The sequence below is a fragment of the Megalobrama amblycephala genome, linkage group LG1 (genome assembly GCF_018812025.1).
Source record: "Megalobrama amblycephala isolate DHTTF-2021 linkage group LG1, ASM1881202v1, whole genome shotgun sequence".
NCBI lineage: Eukaryota > Metazoa > Chordata > Actinopteri > Cypriniformes > Xenocyprididae > Megalobrama > Megalobrama amblycephala.
Window position 1 is genome coordinate 8788080 of NC_063044.1, and position 20323 is coordinate 8808402.

Genomic DNA, 20323 nt, shown 5'->3' on the forward strand with positions numbered 1-20323 from the left:
GGCGATAGTCATGGCATAAACCCTCTAAGTAGTTGCAGCCGCTCCGGCCGCAAACTTATCCTAACAGGAATTCCAGCCCTGAACCAACTGGGCAGCTAACTGGATCCCCTGCATAAGTCTTACACCAGGACTCAAAGATCTTCCACTTAGAAAAGACAGCCGTCTAGTATAAGGCACACAAGTGTTATCAGTGTTCTCCCAAACATTAGCGGGAAGACCAGTAGCCATTGATGACTGCCTCTGATCGTCCACACCCACAACCTCTATTTCTTGGGTTGAGGATGCCAAATCCTGCCCTGGAGCTGACACACAAGATCTCTCCTGATTGGAATTTCCCACGGGGACCCTTCCACCAAGAAGATCAGCTCCAAAACCCACGTTTGGGATGGCCAGAAAGGGGCTACCAACAGGAGACAAATTCCACACTCCCTCACTCTGCATAGGACTGCAGGGATTAACTTGACTGGAATTTATCCCCAGAGGCGCTGGATGAAACAGGGAGAACCACATGGGCACTGAGTCAAGTCTTGTGACTCAAAGATGTTCACCTCCGCCTCGCCAAAAAGGCTCCTAATCTGAGCCACCATTTGGTGGTGCAGCATCCACTCCCCCAAGATGATTTTCTGTCTCAACAGGATAGAAATCCGCAGTGAGCTTCAAGGCTCCTGGAATGTGAATTGCTCTCAGCGAAAGGAACTTGTCTTGAGCCCATAGGAGGAGCCGGTGCTCATGTCTCTTCAGGGTGCCTGACAGTGAACCTCCCAAGATTGATGGGGGAGAGCGCCTGAATCCTTCCGAAAGCAAGCAAGCCTTACGCAGAGAGTTTTAAGTTTAAAAATCTCGCAAAACTTGCAGCCAGAAGCGCCATAAATGGTCTTGTGTGCATGCAACAGGTTGAGGCATTTCTGTATTAAGCTACCAATTAATTGGTGTGATTCTATATGGGTTCAGATGATCAGCACCACCCCAAGGGTGTTCCCATTTTGTCAATGCAGTGTTGAGTGAACCTATAAAAGAGAACACAACAATTACAACTGACTTCCAGCCATTACACATTATCACACTTAATAACTAGCTTTCTGTCAAACATCTATAAAAGTTCTTATTGAGAATTAATAGAGGTTTAGATGATGATGTTTTATTGAATGGCTCATTTGACACCACCATTATGGTGATCAGTGTTTGAATTAGTTGGGTTATTTTTATTTTTTATTTTTTTAAACATTAGTTTTTCTTTAGTTGCTGCGACTTTGTGTGTATAAAGCACATTTGTTATGGCAAATTACTATGCCCATGTCATGATAATTACGTTTTGATAATGAAGTCATCATCATGTAATGACCTGATTCACAGAGTCTAAAGCTCTGGTTATATGATTGATGGGTAATTATAATATTGATGATTGTATACCTGTAATTCTACAGCTTGAGTTACAGCAGCGATAAACTGAACTGTTCCATAAATACATTGTGCACAGAAAATACTGGTAACACTTAAGTATGGGGAACAATTCTCACTTTCTCACAATTCTCACTTTTAACCATATTCTACATCCCTAAATCTTACCCTACCATCTAATAATATGCAGTAAATTAAGAGTTTGAGGCAAAAGTCGTAGTTAGTAGTGAATATGTGTTCCCCATACCAAAGTGTTACCAAACTACTGCATTATTCAGACACAGACAAACATCAAGAATCAGCATATGAATCTCAACAATGGTGACAATCAGCAAAATAGTCAGAACATCACAAAACAAGCTACTAAAGTGTCAATAAAACAATATTGATTCATTGATTTCCATCTCCTTTCAACATTTACAATTTTCTGTGAAACATACTCTTTCAAACTCATAGTAAGATATGCCTTTTATTATCTCCTCTGTTCAAAGATTTCTTTCAGTTTGTTTAGCTGATATGCCTAACAAACTTGACTACTTTATCTGATTTATGATACTACTTTATCTGATTTATTTATCTGATTTACTTTATCTGATCGCATGTCAAGTTTGTTAGGCATATCAGCTAAACAAACTGAAAGAAATCTTTGAACATTTTTTTTCTGAGGAGAGAAGATAATAAAAGGCATATCTTACTTTGAGTTTGAAAGAGTATGTTTCACAGAAAATTAAATGTTGAAAGGAGATGGAAATGCATTCAAGAGGTATCAAGAAATTGGTGGAAAATAATGTTTAAATAATGTAATTTCTGTAAGATCCAGCAGATGTCTTACCAGTCTCACATATCACTCCTGCATCCTCTTTATGTGAGCAGTCAGAAACACCCCAGCATTCAGACAAAAAGCTCTCCGAGCCTCAAAAGTATAATAGAAAAAAAAGACTTGTTGTTATCACAATGTGTAGTAATCAAATTCTCTTCCTTAAATTGGAGGACTTTCAAACAGAGCTACATATATGTTGTGGATTAAAGAAAGATTGCCATGTTACCATTGCTGAAGCAGATGCTGTGGAGATTTATAACACCTTCATTTTGAGGAAATCAATTCTGGCCAAGATATATTTTTCAATAAATGCTAAATATATGTTGTAAACAGTGAAGTAGTGAAGTTCAATTAAATTTAAAAATAAACTGTATCAGGTCTTGGCGTTTGAACAATGAATGCAGCATGAAGGAGAGGTTTTTGATTGCATGCTTCCAGACCTAAAGTTAAAACAAAACTTTTAATAATTTGAGAGATGATTCGTGATCAGATTGCTTTTGGTGTGATAATAAATGAACAGAAAGATTGTCACGAGAATCTGAACTCATTTTGGATCATGCTGTCAAATTCAGTGAATTAGCGAGACAGCAAGTAATGCAGTTACATGTGGGTATAACACTTAAGCAATGTCATCAGTAGATGCCATTTCATTCAGAAACTCAACTCAAGTAGCATTAGAGGTAATGACAACAAAACATTTCTTTGCAAATGTTGTGGTGCCAAAGACAGTGCCCTGCAGTAAAAGGTAATGGTGGACAGTAAGTACTTTTACTTCATTACTGTACTTAAGTACATTTTTTACTGTAAATAGGGAGAGAGTGGGGACGGCTGAAACATTGCATCATGGCTTATTTCTCTAATCAGGAATGAGCTAGAGAGATGATATTCATATTACACATGCTCAGTTAGCCCCTCTTCCTTTTATATATATATATATATATATATATATATATATATATATATATATATATATAATATACACAGTCGACCTACGTTCCTCGACAGTTTTCAGCATCCCTCCACCACCCTGACTCCTCAATCTTGTCCTCAAACTTGTCTGGTTCTTATCAGAGCCAGGAATATACAGGGGGAGTACTCTGGGTTCGGGCCAAATACTGGACCCAGAGCCCTCTCCTCGGACAGTACGCCAAATATGCATACTACTTTATCTGATTTATTTGTAACTGTGAACTCGTGAAATACACTATCTCTGCCGGCTGAGACAAGGGAGGTTCTGCAAAAAATGACCATCAGCCTGGACGCAGATGCCAGCAAGATTGGAATGAGAATCAATGGAGAAAAAAACAAATTCATGAGAGTGGGATGTGCAGAGACCAACGCTCCACTGATAGTCAAGGACAGCTGATAGAGGAAGTTCAGCAGTTTATCTACCTTGAGAACATAGTGACCAATAATGGAGGGACAGAGGCAAACATCAACCGCTGAATAGGGAAAGCATCTGTGCTTTTCCAGAGGTCACATCCCATCTGGACTACATTGGCCATTGATGAGGCTGTTGAATGCCACTGTCATCCCGACACCATGAACAAAGGGATCCTGAGGTGGAGTGGGATTTGATGCTGTCCTGGAGTGAAGAATGCACCTCGCTGGACATGTACTACGCATACCCGGACATTGCCATCCAAAGACAGCTATAAAGTGGACACCACCAGGAAGATGCAAGAGACAGGGAACACCAAGGAAGATCTGGAGTCAGACGCTCCAAGAAGACCTGAAATGTTGGCGTCTCAAAAATTGAACCTTTCATTGAAATATAAGAATTGAAAAAGTCTCTTTATGAAGTAAATGTTTTTTCTCCAATACACAATTGGCCACAATTAATGGCATCCTTATATTATATTACACTTTTTTGCAGACCCCTTTTGCCAAGATAACAGCTCTGAGTCTTTTTCTATAATGCCTGATGAGTTTGGAGAACACCTGACAAGAGATCAGAGACCACTTTTTAAGGCTTTCTGACCCCAAGTCTCAACTAATCTCTGCAATTCTCCAGCTGTGATCCTTGGAGAGTCTTTGGCCACTCAAACTCTTCTCCTCATCGTGCATTAGGACAATATAGACACACATCCTCTTCCAGGCAGATTCATAACATCTTTAGTTGATTGGAACTTCTTAATTATTGCCTTGATGGTGGAAATTGGAATTTTCATATTTCAATTTTCTTTAGCTATTTTCTTACAGCCACTTTCTATTTTGTGAAGCACAACAATCTTTTGCTGCACATCAGAACTATATTTTTTGGTTTTACCTATTTTGATGGATAATTAAGGGAATTTGGCCTTTGTGTTTCTTCATACTCCTGTGAAACAAAAAGTTGTGGCTGGATAATTTCATGTTCCCAGTCAGCCTGATGTGCTGAGAACATTAAATATGAAGAGGAAATATACTTCAGAGATATTTCATGCAATATTTTCATATTTCATTTATCACCTCGTTTGTCTGTGTATTTAAGTCATGTGTTTTCAGTTCACCTTTGTCCGGTATCGTCAATGTATTGTTGTGCTTTGTTGTTTGCCAGTGTGTAGTTTGACCCATCATCTTCTTTGTACGTGTATTTACAGCCAGGTGTGACAACTTTGAAGTTCAATATTTCAAAACTACTGATGCAGATAGAACCTTATAATTAAGGGGAAGATTTTACTCATAGGAATTTCTAGGTGTGCCAAAAAGACCAGATAATGACCAGATCAGGCCAACCATTGTGAAATTTGGATACAACACTGTGTAATCACATTTGAGGGCTACCATAAGTTTCATTTCATGAAAATGCTGAATTTGGTAGGTTTCATTACTGCAACATATGCATTCAAACAGTAACTGTCTGTCAGCACATCTGGGCTAATGTTAGTGTAAGAAAAATTGCTAACACTTTATTTTGTCCACTTTAGACATTCTGTTGACTATAGGTGTTGCAACATGTCAACTAACTCTCATTAGACTGTCTGCTTAATATCTGCTAACACTTTATTTTAACACTTTACTTTGCAAGTACATGTGGTAACATGTACACGTATATGGAACACATATTCACTTTTCTCAATAAACTGCTAATTTACTGATAATTAATAGTTAGTAAGTTAGTTGTTAAGTTTAGGTATTGGGTGAGATTAAGAATGTAAGATAAGGTCATGTAGAATATTCTAGTAATATGCATGCTAATAAGCACCTAGTCAAAAGACCCCAAAATAAAGTGTTACCGTACATGTTACTTATTCTACTAACTGTAACCCCAACCATCAATAACCCCAAACATCTAATGAGAGTTAGTTGACATGTAGATGCCAATTAATTATTTTGTTAAACTTTACCCACCACGCTGCTTCAGATCCTTTCCATGCAGTCCAACATGGGAAGAATGAGACAAACACAAAGTGGTATTCTCCACACCTCCTTCTTCTTCACATTTTATTGGTCAAATACCCAGTTTTTATATACTCTTCTCGTTAATAAAACAATAATAATGTTTTATTTATGTAGTGCCTTTCCATAGTTCGTAGGACATTTTACAATATAGATACAATAAAAAAAGTAACAGCAATAGAATAGGTAATAGACCTGCGTGAAGTTGGCCCCCCACCCAACGCAAAACGTCAGCAACACAGTCTCAATCGTTTGTGCTCCGTTTGTGCTGGTTTGTGCAGTAAAAAAAATTCGTTTGTGCTGCTTCAGTTTTTCAGATATTAAAAGAATATTTATAGGTCATTCTGAGGTCACTCAGCCCCCCCACATGCTCCAAATTCAGCCAAAATAGTCTCAATCGTTTGTGCTTCGTTTGTGCTGGTTTGTGCCGGTGAAAGTTTCGTTTGTGCTGCTTCCGTTTTTAAAATATTACACTTTAAATTATAGGCGATGACGTCACCAGCCCCCCAACATGCTCCAAATTCACTCAAAATAGTCTCGATCGTTTGTGCTCCGTTTGTGCTGGTTTGTGCCGGTAAGAGTTTTCTTTTTGCGTATTTGTTTAACAATATATTTTAAGTAACAAGGTAGATCCAAACGGCAAAACAAACAGTCGCATTCATTCACTTAACTGTCACCTATCCACTGTGCGTTTTCTACTTTTAAAGGACACAGAGGATCACAGGATGTGTGGAATGTAACACAAACTCCAAGGTAAGTGATTTTACCTCTTACTGTAACATCATGTAGTAGTAATATTCTCAGGTCACTCAGCCCCCCCACATGCTCCAAATTCGCCCAAAATAGTCTCAATAATTTGTGCTTCGTTTGTGCTGGTTTGTGCCGGTAAAAGTTTCATTTGTGCTGCTTTCGATTTTAAAATATTAAACTTTGAATTATAGGCGATGACGTCACTCAGCCCCCCACATGCTTTTAAGAATAAAATAAATAGGACTACACATAAATAAAAAATTCCTCAGTGTTGTTTTAGACCACATAAAGCCAAAATGAGTATTTTAGGGGCCACCCACACATTTGAAACAAATTTTAAAGCATAAACTAATTTGTTTAACCCATAAACCAAAAAAAAAAAAATCTTATATAGGCTTAATTCTTTTTTGTCTTTGTTTATTTTCAAGTAAAATCAAATTAAACGAATGCCTATATTTGTTTTTTCGATTTGGTTTAGTTAGACAATTAAATAAGTCGTATTTTCTTGACGTAGGCTAATTAATTGAAGGAATTACACGGACTGATGCAGCTTTTTTATGCAACAACTTTCCGTTTCTGACACGCGCTTGTTACTGAAAAGGAGGAAAGCAAACAGACTTAATTTGAAATCACATTGCTCCTACTATTTCTGTTAAATGTCTATGCTTTGGTATATAGCCTAATAGTCACTATAATATGCTCTTATGCGATTTGCATTTACAGCCGTTCAGTGTCATTCATTTCAATGCAATCAATGTCTAATATTAATAAAGCGAGGCAGCACAAATGAAACTTTTATCGGCACAAACGATTGCGACTGTTTGTGGTGAATTTGGAGCATGTGGGGTTCTGAGAGACCTCAGAATGAATTGCCAATTCTTTTAATATTTTAAAAACCGAAGCAGCACAAACGAAAATTTCACCAGCACAAACGAAGCACAAACAAAGGAGACTATCTAGGGTGAATTTGAAGCATAGCCTATGTGGGGTGGGGGGCTGAGTGACCTGAGATTTTATAAATATTATTTTAACAGGCATAGGCCTATCTAAAAAAAAACAAACAAAAAAAAAAAAACCGAAACAACACAAACTAAACTTTTAGAAGCACAAATGATTGAGACTATTTTGGGCGAATTTGGAGCATGTGGGGGGCTGAGTGACCTGAGAATGACCACCAAAAGTTATTTTAATATATTAAAAACCGAAGCAGCACAAATTAAAATTTCACCAGCACAAACCAGCACAAACGGAGCACAAACAAACGAGACTATTTTGGGTGAATTTGGAGCATGTGGGGGGGGCTGAGTGACGTCATCGCCTATAATTCAAAATCTAATATTTTAAAATCGAAAGCAGCACAAACGAAATTTTTTACGGCACAAACCAGCACAAACGGAGCACAAACGATTGAGACTATTTTGCAGACGTTTTGCGTTGGGTGGGGGGCCAACTTCACGCAGGTTGACAACCTTACATGTAGTAGATTTCAAACAGTAGACTAGAGTAAAGATAATATAAAGACAGAAAAAGGGTCATTACACAAACACCGTAGCACACAGCAACAAAAACAAAATACAGAACAATACTTGATAACATTCAGAAAACAAATGTTTTGAGTTGCGAAGTTCAGAAATGTTATTAATGCAGAGTGACTGGGTAAGAGAGTTCCAGAGTTTAGGTGCAAAAACGACACAAAGTTTCATGAGTGACAACTGCATTTAAATGTAGAACTGCGATGACTGACACTGTGGTAAATATAGCAACATTCTAATGTCTCACGTGTTTGGTCTCTGCTATTCTGACCAAAGGAATGTACAACAACAGAAGACCTGTTATGCTTAGCAATTTTAAAAGTGCAGCATGTCAATTTTAAAGGCATCTAGGGGTGAGGTTTGCGAATTGCAATCAACAGCTCAGTCCACTGCTCACACTTCCCTTTTAAAGCACATAGAGAAGCTATGAGGTTTCTTCTTACTTCTAACAAAGAACACTTCTAATAAACCAGATGACTACTAAACTTTTACTTCTTATTCTTGTTTGTGCATATTCATTGTAGTGACAATGCAAGCTGCCTTTAAAAACACCAACAATGAAGAAGAACAGCAACATAGTGATGAAACGCGCTCTGTAGAGCAGTTTGTCCATTTAGGGCTACTGTAGAAACATGTCGGCACAAAATGGTGACTTATAAGGGGACCCACGATGTATATAAATAGAAATGGCTCATTCTAAGGTAATAAAAACAATGTTCATTATGTAAGGTCTTTATACACCACAGAAAACATGATTATGTATATTACTATGCATTTCTGTCAATAGATCCACCTAAATATTACACACTGCACCTTTAACTAAAGCACAATCAACGGAGGAGTCATGCTTTGCTTATGCTTGGAAAGGCTGCTTCATATTGCATGCTCTTGCAGTGTTGCCATGTCCACTTTATATATAATTAACTCTTTTGAGCTTGCTGTTTAAGCTTGGCTCATAAAGCAATCAAGTTTATGGAGTTATTAAAGTGAGCAGGTGTGGGTCGTGATATTTTGGTCTTATTTTTAGCATAACATTTTTGGATTTATTTCGGTTTATTATCCCTTATTTACACTGCACACATCTGCGGTGCATTACGGCTCCGGCGAGGTTTTGTTCCATCATCTACACGGTGTACTCCAGGACCATTTCGGAAGCGAAGCAGCTGGATTCGCTAGATTTGCCTGTCCAATGTTGTTTTACTTGATTTTTCATGTTTTTAATGGCTAAATGGTTATATTTTGTCCTGTTTAATTGTGTTTATTGCTCTTCCCTACTTTGTTTTGCTGTAGCCCATACAGAGAAAGTTAATACACTTAAAAGTCCAGTTATGGATGACAAGGATAAAAGATTTTCACGTTTTTCAGCTTTGAATCTCTTGTCATCAATTTCTGGCCTCCTATTGATGTATAATATGAGCAGGATCACAGAGTGATTATTTTGTCTTTATTTTGTATTTGAAATGCGCGGCTTGGACGTGGCATCCGTCAAAAATAGACTTGGTGTCTATCTTTAGCGAAAGGGCATGGCCAATGCTTGTGTAAACACAAGCATTTACTAGAGTGGCCACGATCGAAACTGGTGGCTGCATCAGAGCCATAATTTCCATAAAGCCATATTTCACAGTCTGTGAGTCACTGGTGAAGCAATGAAGAATTTTGCTAGTAGGCCTAAGTGAAAGGGTTCCAGTAATTATAATCTCAGTTTTTTTCCATGTTTAGTTTCACAAAGTTGGAAATGAGCTATCTCTTAATTTCATACATACAAGCAGAAATGTTATCTATTTGAGTGAATAGAGCAGGTTTACAGACAGTATTCAGTAAATTTGGATGTCATCAGCATAGAAATTATAGTTAAAAAATGTTGGCGTAAAATATGACTCAAGAGTAGTTGTCACAGTCTCCGTCTGTCAAGTCAAGTCACCTTTATTTATATAGCGCTTTTTACAATGTAGATTGTGTCAAAGCAGCTTTACATTGATAACTGGTACATAATTTTTGCTGCACAGCAGCTCTTAAAGAATAGTGTCAATGCAGGCAGATCAAAGCACTGTTGAATAAATGTCAAGAATACTGTTGAATATCAAATGTCAAGTCAAATGTCAAGTGTCCCCAACTAAGCAAGCCAAAGGTGACAGCGGCAAGGAACCCAAACTCCAACAAACTTAAACACAAATATTACAATATTAAACACAAATATTAGACACAATATTAAAAATAAGAGAAAAAAAAGGAACGAAAACTAAGAAAAGATGGTAGGAAAAACAACGTTAAGCATGTAAATGTCTACTTCACTTTTGATCAACTTTAGTACAACAGGCCGGAGGGACGCTGACACAAACACGTCCTCCTGGCAGAACACAACACACACACAGCTGCGCCTCCCTTGTATTGCGCAGAAGTGCGTTTTTAAAGGATGTGATGCCAAGAGAGGAGCCAATCCACTTTCCCAGATGATTAGCAGCCAGAATCTGGAGCAATGGGGTGAGAGAAACTCGAGAGGGAAAAGAAAACATACCCACAAATCATAGTTTAATATTATATACATCCAAGGAGATAACAGATGGTGAAGCCAGCCATATTGTAATTTTTAAACAATAGTTGAGTTAAATAAAACTGCCCAGCACATTAAGCAAACATTTAACCCAACTACTTGGTTAAAACAACACAATCACAGGGTCTGTCCATTTTCAACCCGAATTAGGTTGTTTTTAACCCAGCATTTTTAGAGTAGTCAGAGTAAAGCTAGTCAAAGACTGGCCAGAAAGATTATGGCCAGAAAGATGTCGTCTATGTACACCAGTACAAACTTGTGGAGGAACTCCCGGAGCACCTCATGAATGAAATCCTGGAATACGGAGGGGGCGCTGACATGACCATAGGGCATGACCAGATATTCGTAATGGCCGGTGGGCGTGACGAAGGCGGTCTTCCACTCGTCCCCCTCGCGTATCCGGATGAGGTTGTATGCGCTGCGGAGGTCCAGCTTTGTGAACACAGTGGAAGTGGATACTGGAACTTGATAGTAATTTTATTTAGAGAGCGATAATCGATGCAGGGCCGCAAGCCTCCATCCTTTTTTGCCACGAAGAAGAAGCTTGAAGCAGCAGGGGAAGTAGACGGGCGGATGTATCCTTGGTTAAGGGCCTCTTCGATATATTCCTCCATGGCCTTATCCTCCGGCACTGACAGGGGTAGATCCTTCCCCTAGGTACTGGCTCACCCGGTAACAGATCGATGGCACAGTCCCATGGCCGGTGTGGAGGTAGCTTGGAGGCTCGTTGCGGGCAGAAGACGTCACTGAAGGGGGCGTAACAGGATGGGATGTCCACGGAGCGTTTCTCTATGGGGCTTTCAATGGAGGTATTGCAGATGGAGATCTTCTTGGAACGTTGAGATTTGAGAACTGGAGACTCGAAGAAACAATTGGAGAAGCATTGTTCGCCCCACTTCAGGATCTCGCCCGTGCGCCAGGAGATGGTGGGCTTGTGCTGTTCAAGCCACGGGCGCCCTAGAACCATGTCAGCGGTGGAATCCTCCAGAACCAGCAGATGGATGTCCTCAATGTGTAGAATACCCACACGGAGCTGAAGGGGTCCCACACAGCGGCTGATCCTTTTACGGCTCAGGGGTTTGCCCATGATGGAGTGGACTTGATAGATAGTCGGAGAGGGCGAGGTTTTGAGTTTGAGTTGTCGACAGAGGGAGCCTGAGATGAAGTTTCCTGCTGACCCTGAATCGAGGAGCGCCACCACTGGAACAGATACATTAACAGCAGTAGGGTTTACAACAGTAGTGAGTGGTTTCATCTTCTTAATGGAGGGAATGATGGCACTCACCATTGGTCGAAGAGGACGGATTGGGCATGCGGAGATTACATGCCCAGGAGCACCACAATATAGACATAGATTCAGGGTCAGCCTTCTTTGATGTTTGGAGGGTGAGAGACGTGAATTATCCACTTGCATGGGTTCGTTGGCTGGTTCTGGAGAGCTGACGGTTTCGGACCGACGGAGGAGTATGTTGGGAAGTGGCTGGCCCTGGTGCTCTTCGAGACACGACTGCATACGAGTGCCTATGCAGATGGCGAGTTGGATGAAGCGTTCAAGGCCGATGGAATCCTCGTATGCAGCGAGATGCAACCGCACTCTGGGTTCCAACCCTTGACGAAACGAGGTGATGAGGGCTTGTTTATTCCATCTACTGCTAGCTGCTAGCGTTCTGAACTGCAAGGTATAATCAGTCACAGATTTGGATCTTTGTTTTAAATTATAGAGTTTCTCACCGATAGATGAATCAGCTAGGGGTTTTCCAAAGACCTCATGGAAATGGGCGACGAAGGAGGAATAGGTCTTGATCACGGAACCTTTCTGAGTCCAGAGAGAATCTGCCCAGTGAAGAGCCTTTCCTTGCAGTTGAGAGAGGATAAACGCTATTTTTGCGGTATCAGTGGGGTAGAGATGCGGTTGCATCTCCAGGACCAACTCACATTGCAGGAGGAATCCGCTGCAATCCTCCGCCGATCCTGAGTAGGGCGTTGGTTTGGCCATGGGACTGGCGTGAATGGCACGTGGTGGAGTGGAAGAAGTGGATGCGGAAGCGGCAGCAGGTGATGGTGACGGTGACGGTGTTTGTGGGGTGAGTGCTCGGCGCAAAGCGTCCACGAGCTCTTGAAACGGGTCCGTTTGACTCATGCTGATATCCTGTTGTTATGGTCCGGTCTTCTGTTACAACAGAGACGGCACGGAGGCAGATGTAAAAGCAAGTAAAGTATATTTATTGATATCAGCAGAGAAAAGGGTGAGTATATGGCAATTACTGAAGCTGAAGAGATGGTAGAATAGTGATACTGTCCTTTTGATGATTGTAGGAGGAATCAGGATGAACACGCTGGAGACTGAAGACTGGGAACACTCACACACAGTTGGAGAAGCACACGAGGAACACAGGAGAGACTGGAGACGGTGGAGACAGGTAAGTAGCAAGTTGGAGTCTTTGAGGTAAGTACACATGTAGCTGTATAGTACAAATGAGACCGGACAGTGACTGTGTGTGAGTGTGGGGTTTTTGAGGAGGTGGTGATTGCAGTACTGATGATGTGCAGGTGGCGGTGATTAGTACTCTGGTGATTGAGTGCGTGGGTATTGGAGGGAGGTGGAATCTGACGTGTCTGTGACACATTCATCTTTTCCAATAAATAATTCAAGAAAGAACATCAAAGCTCATTTGAAGCTATAGCATTGTGAGATGGAGGTTTGGTGAGCTTGTTTATTGTGTCAAACAATGCTTTTGGTCTATTGCTAGTTTTGTTAATCATAGCAGAAATGAAACCATAATGAGCCAAATTGAGAGCAGATTTGTAAGTTTTGAAGTGTTAAAGAACAGCTAGATAATGAAGAGTGAGGCCGGTTTTCCTCTAAAGATGCTCAAGCCATCTACAAGTGGCCTTTAAGCTCAGGTATGTACCAAGAAGAAGTGAGGGAGGAAGGGACAGATCTGGTCTTAACGGGAGCATGCTCCTGGAGGTTTACAGAAATTATGGAGTGGTATTTAGACAGTATCAGTGAAGGAAAGGAGACATCAAAGACCCCAGAAATAGAAGAAGAGGCAATGGAGGCGCAAAGTGATGCAACATCAGTAGTTTTAAGGTCACGGTAAGAAATGACTGTCTTAGGGCATTTCTTTTGAACAAGAAACTAAGACTAAATTCAATAAGTAAATGATCAGAGATACCAGTGTCAGAAGAAGAGGGTTTTGAAGAGGGTGTAAATGTCTGCCCAACATTGGAGCTTGACGTCAAACAAACATTATGGTTTGATGTCAACCCAATTTATATTTTCAACCAAAATTTGACATCTGTCCAATGTCAGCGCTTGATGTCAAACAAATGTTGTGTTTTGAGGTCAACCTGACTTTCATTTTCAAACAAAATTTGATGTCTATCCAACGTTGGAGTCCAACATCTTGATGATACATTGAAATCCAGTACCTGCTGGAACTGCTCAGCTAAAGAGGAATCAAACTGACAAAGATAATGCAAGTTATTTATTTTTATTTTTGAAGTTTAAAATCAACAAACATTTTAGAGAAATCATCTCAAGAATGAATAACATGAATTTTAAAAAGAGACTTGATTGAATTTAATAGATTCAGTTAACTACATTTGATTTAATAGATTCAATTCAGCTGAAATGGCTGTAAACTACCTGTAGCCAAATGTAACTCAGTGCAGTCAGATATACTCTGGACGCACTACAAATCTAAAACTGTAGTCATCAGGACAGGGGTTAGGTAGACCCATAGTGCTGTTATTTGGAATCACTGCCATGCTGTTTTTAAAGTCTTGGACATGAAAGACGTTGTTTTGATTCTTACAGGTGAGAATCAACCTGTTGCAGAAGCGAATGGTGTTAGTGTAAATGTTCTGATTGCCATTTGCGAGGAACCTTGCAACAGGAAAAGATTTACATGAAATGCCATAGTTAGAGCATTCCTGAACATTACGAAAAACCTGTGCTTGCCACTGCACCTTTTGCCTACTGTAAAGAGCACTAGGGTGTGCAGGAGTGGAGAAGGTTTGGATTCTGTTATTTTGGCCATACCTGTAGTCATATTCATAGTTGTAACGAGGGTAATTGGTGGCTGTGCCATTGATTAAAACACTCCACTCATCAGCAGTGTAGATTCTGGGTAGATAATCATAACTCATGTTGTCCATTTTACTCCTGATCTTAGAGAAAGGAAGAGCATTGAACTGAAAGCCTCTGAGCAGACCATTTAGATACAGTTTCTCATGATTCTGATGGAGAACACTTGAAGAAAACTGTATTTCATACAGCTTGTCCACTGGGATCAAGAGGAAGCGGATGTGATTCAGGAGGCTGGCCTGTTGTTCTGAACTAATTTCATCACCTTTGTCTTGGATCCATCTCTCCAGACCTTCAAGAAGTAAAGCTTCATCCTTCACAACCAGATCTGAGCGCTGCAGCAGAGCATCTATCATATGAAAGGAGATGGTGCTCCACACTGGAGAGCTTATGAGGAACTCACAGTTCCAGGAAAGATACTGAAGGACATTCTCCTGCAGAACAAGGTCACCTGTGCGGACACCATACTCGTACATGGATACCTGCGTCTGGAAGGTATTGTCTTCAGGAATGAGTGAAGTGAAGACCCTGCCAACATCCTCCATAAGCTTCTTCACTCCAAAGATAAATGCCAGCTGATGGAGACATTGAGCTGATGTAATGGAAACATCAATTTGACGTGTGTACAAATACCTGAGCAAAAACAGATGAGATACTCTAAGCGTCTATCACCCATAATATATTCAGTAGGATATGCACTATTCAAAGCAACATTCTCCATGAATTGAGACAATTGGATTGAGCTATGAAGTGAATTGGTCTTAAGGGTTGGTATCAAACACAGTTTCTGCCAATCTCATGTTAGTCTTGAGTACCTATTTAATATTTATAAAAGATACATACGCTGTACCGAGTCTTTCCAAAACCAGCCGAGCGCCTGGAGGCGTGTCGTGTGAGCGGAGCTAAAGAGTGACGAACACGCTTTTGCGTAGCGATCGTCTGCAGCTTTTGCGTAGCGATCGCCTGCAAGCTATCAATGCTATCAATGACCAATGCTATCAATGGTCAGCTAAACAAATGTATTTAAACACACAATACACCATTGCATTATCCCTGGATAACTTTTGAATCACTATAATGAATATAGCGTATAGTGAATAATGAATAATGAATTTATGAATTCACTACAATTGTGTTGTTTACATTATATGCACTTATAGGTGCCTATTGCCAACAAAACAGACATTTGATGCAGTTTTACTCATCATCTGCGGTTCCGACTCATGACTGGGATCATTATCGCGGTGACCGCTCCATCTTTCGGTTTCAAACGATCTGTAAATCCAGCGTAGAACTGGGCCTTGTTTATAAAACCATAAGCGCCGATCCTGAGGGCTCGAGCAGCTACGGAAAAACATAAGATATTCACCATTTATTTTAATCAATAAAAAAGTGATTGAAACTATCAGTTTCTATGGTTATTTTAATAACAAATATCGAGAGCGCGTCAATGTAATGCGTGAGCATAAAACTCTCAGCTCCACTTAACGCTGGGTTCTTTGGGAAGCAAGGTTATCTTTCCCTCAAAACCAAAAACACACTTCTTTGGTGACATTGTTGATTTCATGGTCTAAAATCAGAGTGACAAATCTTTCTCGAGCAAGTTCTGTGCAGCGCCGCTGATGCACGTTGATGGGCGTGCTCTTGCACTCTTGCTCTGGTCAACGTGTGTGCGCGCACACTTCCAGGAGTAGTACCCATACAAGGAATTCTGACCTTTATTACGTTACAAAGGCCCATACTCGAAAATTAAGATTGCGAAGTTTATGAGGATTTGAAAGAGTATTTTTGGCACAGAAATACTCCGTCATACGTCCAACTCGTGTTTTGAAACTTTGGCCATGTTTAGCATGAGAATCCAAATCTTTAACAGTGTAAATAAGTCAGAACACATGAAATAGCATTATACCCCCCTTTAAGAAAGTTACCTGAGAAAAGTGGGGACATGAGGATGGCACGTCTGGCTGACATCCAATGTGAGGTTTCTGGACTCATTTGTTATGTTTAGTTCTGGATAAATCAAGAGAATCAAACGGTGCACACAAAACGCCAACTCTGCCTCTTCACTGAGGTCTCGTACATTAATGCTGAAATCACAACCATCTCCACTGTCAAACAGAAGACCAAGATCATCAGACAAACCCAGACTGTTATCCACAGAGAACTGACGATTGCTGGTTATGTTTGTACCTGCAAAGAAAATATAATAAAACAGATTGAAACAATAGAAATAATAGAAACACAAGTGCACAACTGCAAATATCTCTGGTGGTTGAATTTCATACCAGTCTCGCAGACCACTCCTGCATCCTCTTTATGTGAGCAGTCAGTAACACCCCAGCCTTTGAAGCTGCATTCAGACAATGCGCTCTCCGAGCCTTTACAGTTCATGTCATCCAACCAGATTGGACCAGAACCTCAAAAACAATAGAATATTTGTTAAAAAAATAAGTCAATTATTGTTATCAAAGTGTGTAAAAATTTAATTGTGCTGTAGAGTTTATACCTTCACCATAACGCCCTCCTGACTTGGCCGATATTGCTCCAGGAAAACCCATCTGACGACACACCACTTGAGCTTCGGCCAGTTCCCATCCATCATCACAAACTGTACCCCACTGTCCATCATGATAGATCTCCACACGACCAGATGAAGGCAGATCTCCGACAAGCCTCACTCTGCCCTCCTGTGTTGGCTGCTTTGGTTTGTAATCTTCAACCAGCAGCAAAAGATTAAAAGGTTAAGAGATTTTACTGAAGAAAAAAAAAAAAATGCTCAGAAAGTCAATAAAATATGTTGTTTAACCTCAGCTAACTGCATTTGTTGTTGCAATAGGAAGACATGTGGTTGTAAAATTCCAATAGACCACTGACTGTTTAAGACTAACTCTGTAGATTACATTTAGCATAAAAAATACATTGCCGTTTTCACAAATATATATAAGTTTGTAAAATTGTATTATTTTTTTTACAAAACTCCTAAAAAATATTTTGTATTAAAATCCTCTAAATATAAATACTACAATGTATTTTAAACATTGAAAAGTTTTGGTTTTTTTTACTAACCAAACAGGGTCCGATGTGCTGAAACATGAAGAAACAGTAGAGGCCATAGAAGAAACATGATTCTTGATTGATACATGATTGCTGGAAATATTGCAGACAGCAGAGACATGTACACAATTCTCAACTCTATGATTTAAAAACATCTTGCCTTTCCTTTAAATAACAACCAAATCAGGTCAACTATTGTGAAACCTTGATCAGACGCTGTGTAATCACATTTGAGGTCTACCATAAGTTTCATTTCCTGAAAAGGCTACATTAAGTTTCGTTACATGTGAATGTAAACAAAAACTATGTGTCAGCATGTTCTAGTCATGCAGTGCATGTGAGACAAGTCCAACTAAATTTACCCAATATAGAAAGTAAGTCATTTAATTTGTTCCCCTGTTAGCATCTGTTTTCCCTGTCACAGCTATGAAGGCTGTTCCACAGCCATCAGCACCTCTGATCATGGACAAGAAGGACATCCCCAGCTCTTTGCAATTGGGTCAGAGCATCTCCAAAATAACAAGTCTTGTGGAGTGTTCCTGGTACACTCTTTGCTTTGTTTTTAAGGTATATTACTGTTTCATTGGAAAACGGTATTTTACTTTGTAAATTCGTTTAACGAGTTTGTTTGCCCATATAATCTTAGCTAGTGTGGCTTGCTGTCCACTGATGAGGGGCCCGATGAAGCAGCTTCAACTTGAGCTCTGATACACCCCCACAGTGAATAAATATAGGATATGATTACATAGGGCAAGGAACCTGAGATGAAGCTGGAGTTTGGGGAGGTGGAGGGATGCTGGAACAGCTGAGACTGAAGAGAGGTAAGCAGCTGCTTATACTCTGGCTGTTGATTGGAAGATTAGATGGGCTCGCTCCTCCCTAAATTACGTTTAGGAACTTCACTTAGCTTTTTTACAGATTTTTTAGAGTGTATGTAGTGGTTAGTATCTACAGTACCAACAGTGGTGCAAGGAAGGACAACTGGTGAACTGGCCTCAGGGTCATAAGCGCCCAAGGCTCATTGATGCTGGCCCGATCACATAAAGACCAATTCACACTGCACCGACAGATGGCAACAGACACTTCAGTGTCTTACCCCTGTCGTAGTCTGTTGCCATCTGTCGGAGCTTATTTTCACCGATTGATCATGGAATTAGAATAAGTGAATTGCTGTAATCAGATGACTATCACTGTTGGTCTGCGTCTGTCGGCTGTGTGTGAATTAACCTTTACAAAGCTTCTGTAGTTAAAATTAGGGATGGACTTTTTACAAAAATATTGTACTTGAATATTTGGCCTTAAAAAAACTAACATTGGAATATTTATTTAAATGAAGTTTAAGACGTTAAGAGAAAGACGTTATTTTTTTTATTCATTGTTTTTGTCACCTTTTCTGAAGAATGATTAGGCAATATAAACAACAAGCTTATATGCTTATATTACATCTTGAGATTTTCCTAGTTGAAATAGTCAGTAAAAATATACTGAACAAAAGCATTTAAGCTCAAGCAAACGGAAAAAAATACTAGTAAAGCAGACTGCGCTAGTTATCGTATCCACATGCTCGGGTGAAAGTGGCTGGAAGCAGGCCGGCGGAGGCACCGTTATGATTCTGAGCCATCTTCTGCTGGGAAAACATTGGGTCCTGGCATTGATGTGGACTTTACCTTGATAAGTACCAGAGTGTTCCCAGATGGCAGTGGCCTCTTTCAGAAGGATAATGCACCATGGCACACTGCAAATATATTTCAGGATTTTTTTTGAGGAACATGACATTTGGCTTACAAACAACCAGTGCTGGGTAGATTTACAAATAACAGTCAGTTACTGATTTGAGATTACATGACAAAAATTGTTGTTAGTAACATAATCCATTACACTACACATAATACTACACACTACACTACACTTTGATTGCTTTTAGATTACTTTTGAACTTACTCATCACACTGATTTGATTAGGATAATCATGTACCACATTGATATAAAAATTCAAAGAGAAAGAATATATTTTTCCATTCTTTGTTATCAACAACATGAAGTGCATTAAATATTACATTACTTCAGGGTTTCCCAGACTGGTGATGGAACTGCAGTTTGTGAGTGTAATGAAAAGCTTACAATTAAATCAAAAAATAAAAACAATAATAATAATAATAAAACACTTACAGAGGTTAAAAAAATGTTTAATTAATTAGCTATGCAGTGCTGCAATGTTGAGAAAAAACACTTGTTAAAAGTGAGTGAATTTCTGTAGATCCAGTGATCAAATGCTGTGGGTCTCAGTTTTCAGTGATAGTCACATGACTAGTAGCTGGTCTGTGTGTGCGATTCCACAAACCTGGAAGACCTTCTGAACAGCTTTTTTAGAAAGTGTCCTCCAGAACCAAGGATTGGGAACCACTGACTTACCTGACTTGCTTGAGTTGGACATACCAAATTAAATGCCTAAAAATCCATTAGTTTTGTCTTGCATTTACAGATATTAAGTTGTATTTTTTAACAAAAAAGAAACTAGTATTTGACTAACTAATTTTATATATATATATATATATATATATATATATATATATATATATATATATACACATTTTTTTTTTTTTTTTTTTTTTTTTTTATAAATATACTTAATATTTTTGTTAAATTTCAATCAAAATATTTGAGAATGAGGAAATTAATCTGATCCATTTCAAGGATCACAATTCTTACTAATTTCAAATCAATATTATTCATCTTTAACAAAA

General features: G+C 39.4%; 2 protein-coding genes across 2 annotated transcripts in view; one reads left to right on the top strand and one right to left on the bottom strand.

Annotated features, from left to right (window-relative positions):
• Positions 1–20323, top strand: part of LOC125280859 (gastrula zinc finger protein XlCGF57.1-like) — a 1316469-nt gene that overhangs the window by 195736 nt on the left and 1100410 nt on the right. The gene's annotated exons all lie outside the window — the stretch shown is intronic.
• On the bottom strand, positions 13914–17773 carry LOC125242983 (galectin-3-binding protein B-like). The gene is made up of 5 exons (XM_048152147.1): positions 17592–17773; positions 17032–17238; positions 16811–16942; positions 16454–16715; positions 13914–15158 (listed from the first exon to the last, which is right to left on the bottom strand). The coding sequence occupies exons 1-5, from the start codon at positions 17698–17700 to the stop codon at positions 14111–14113; spliced, it is 1758 nt and encodes a 585-aa protein (XP_048008104.1). The 5' UTR covers positions 17701–17773; the 3' UTR covers positions 13914–14110.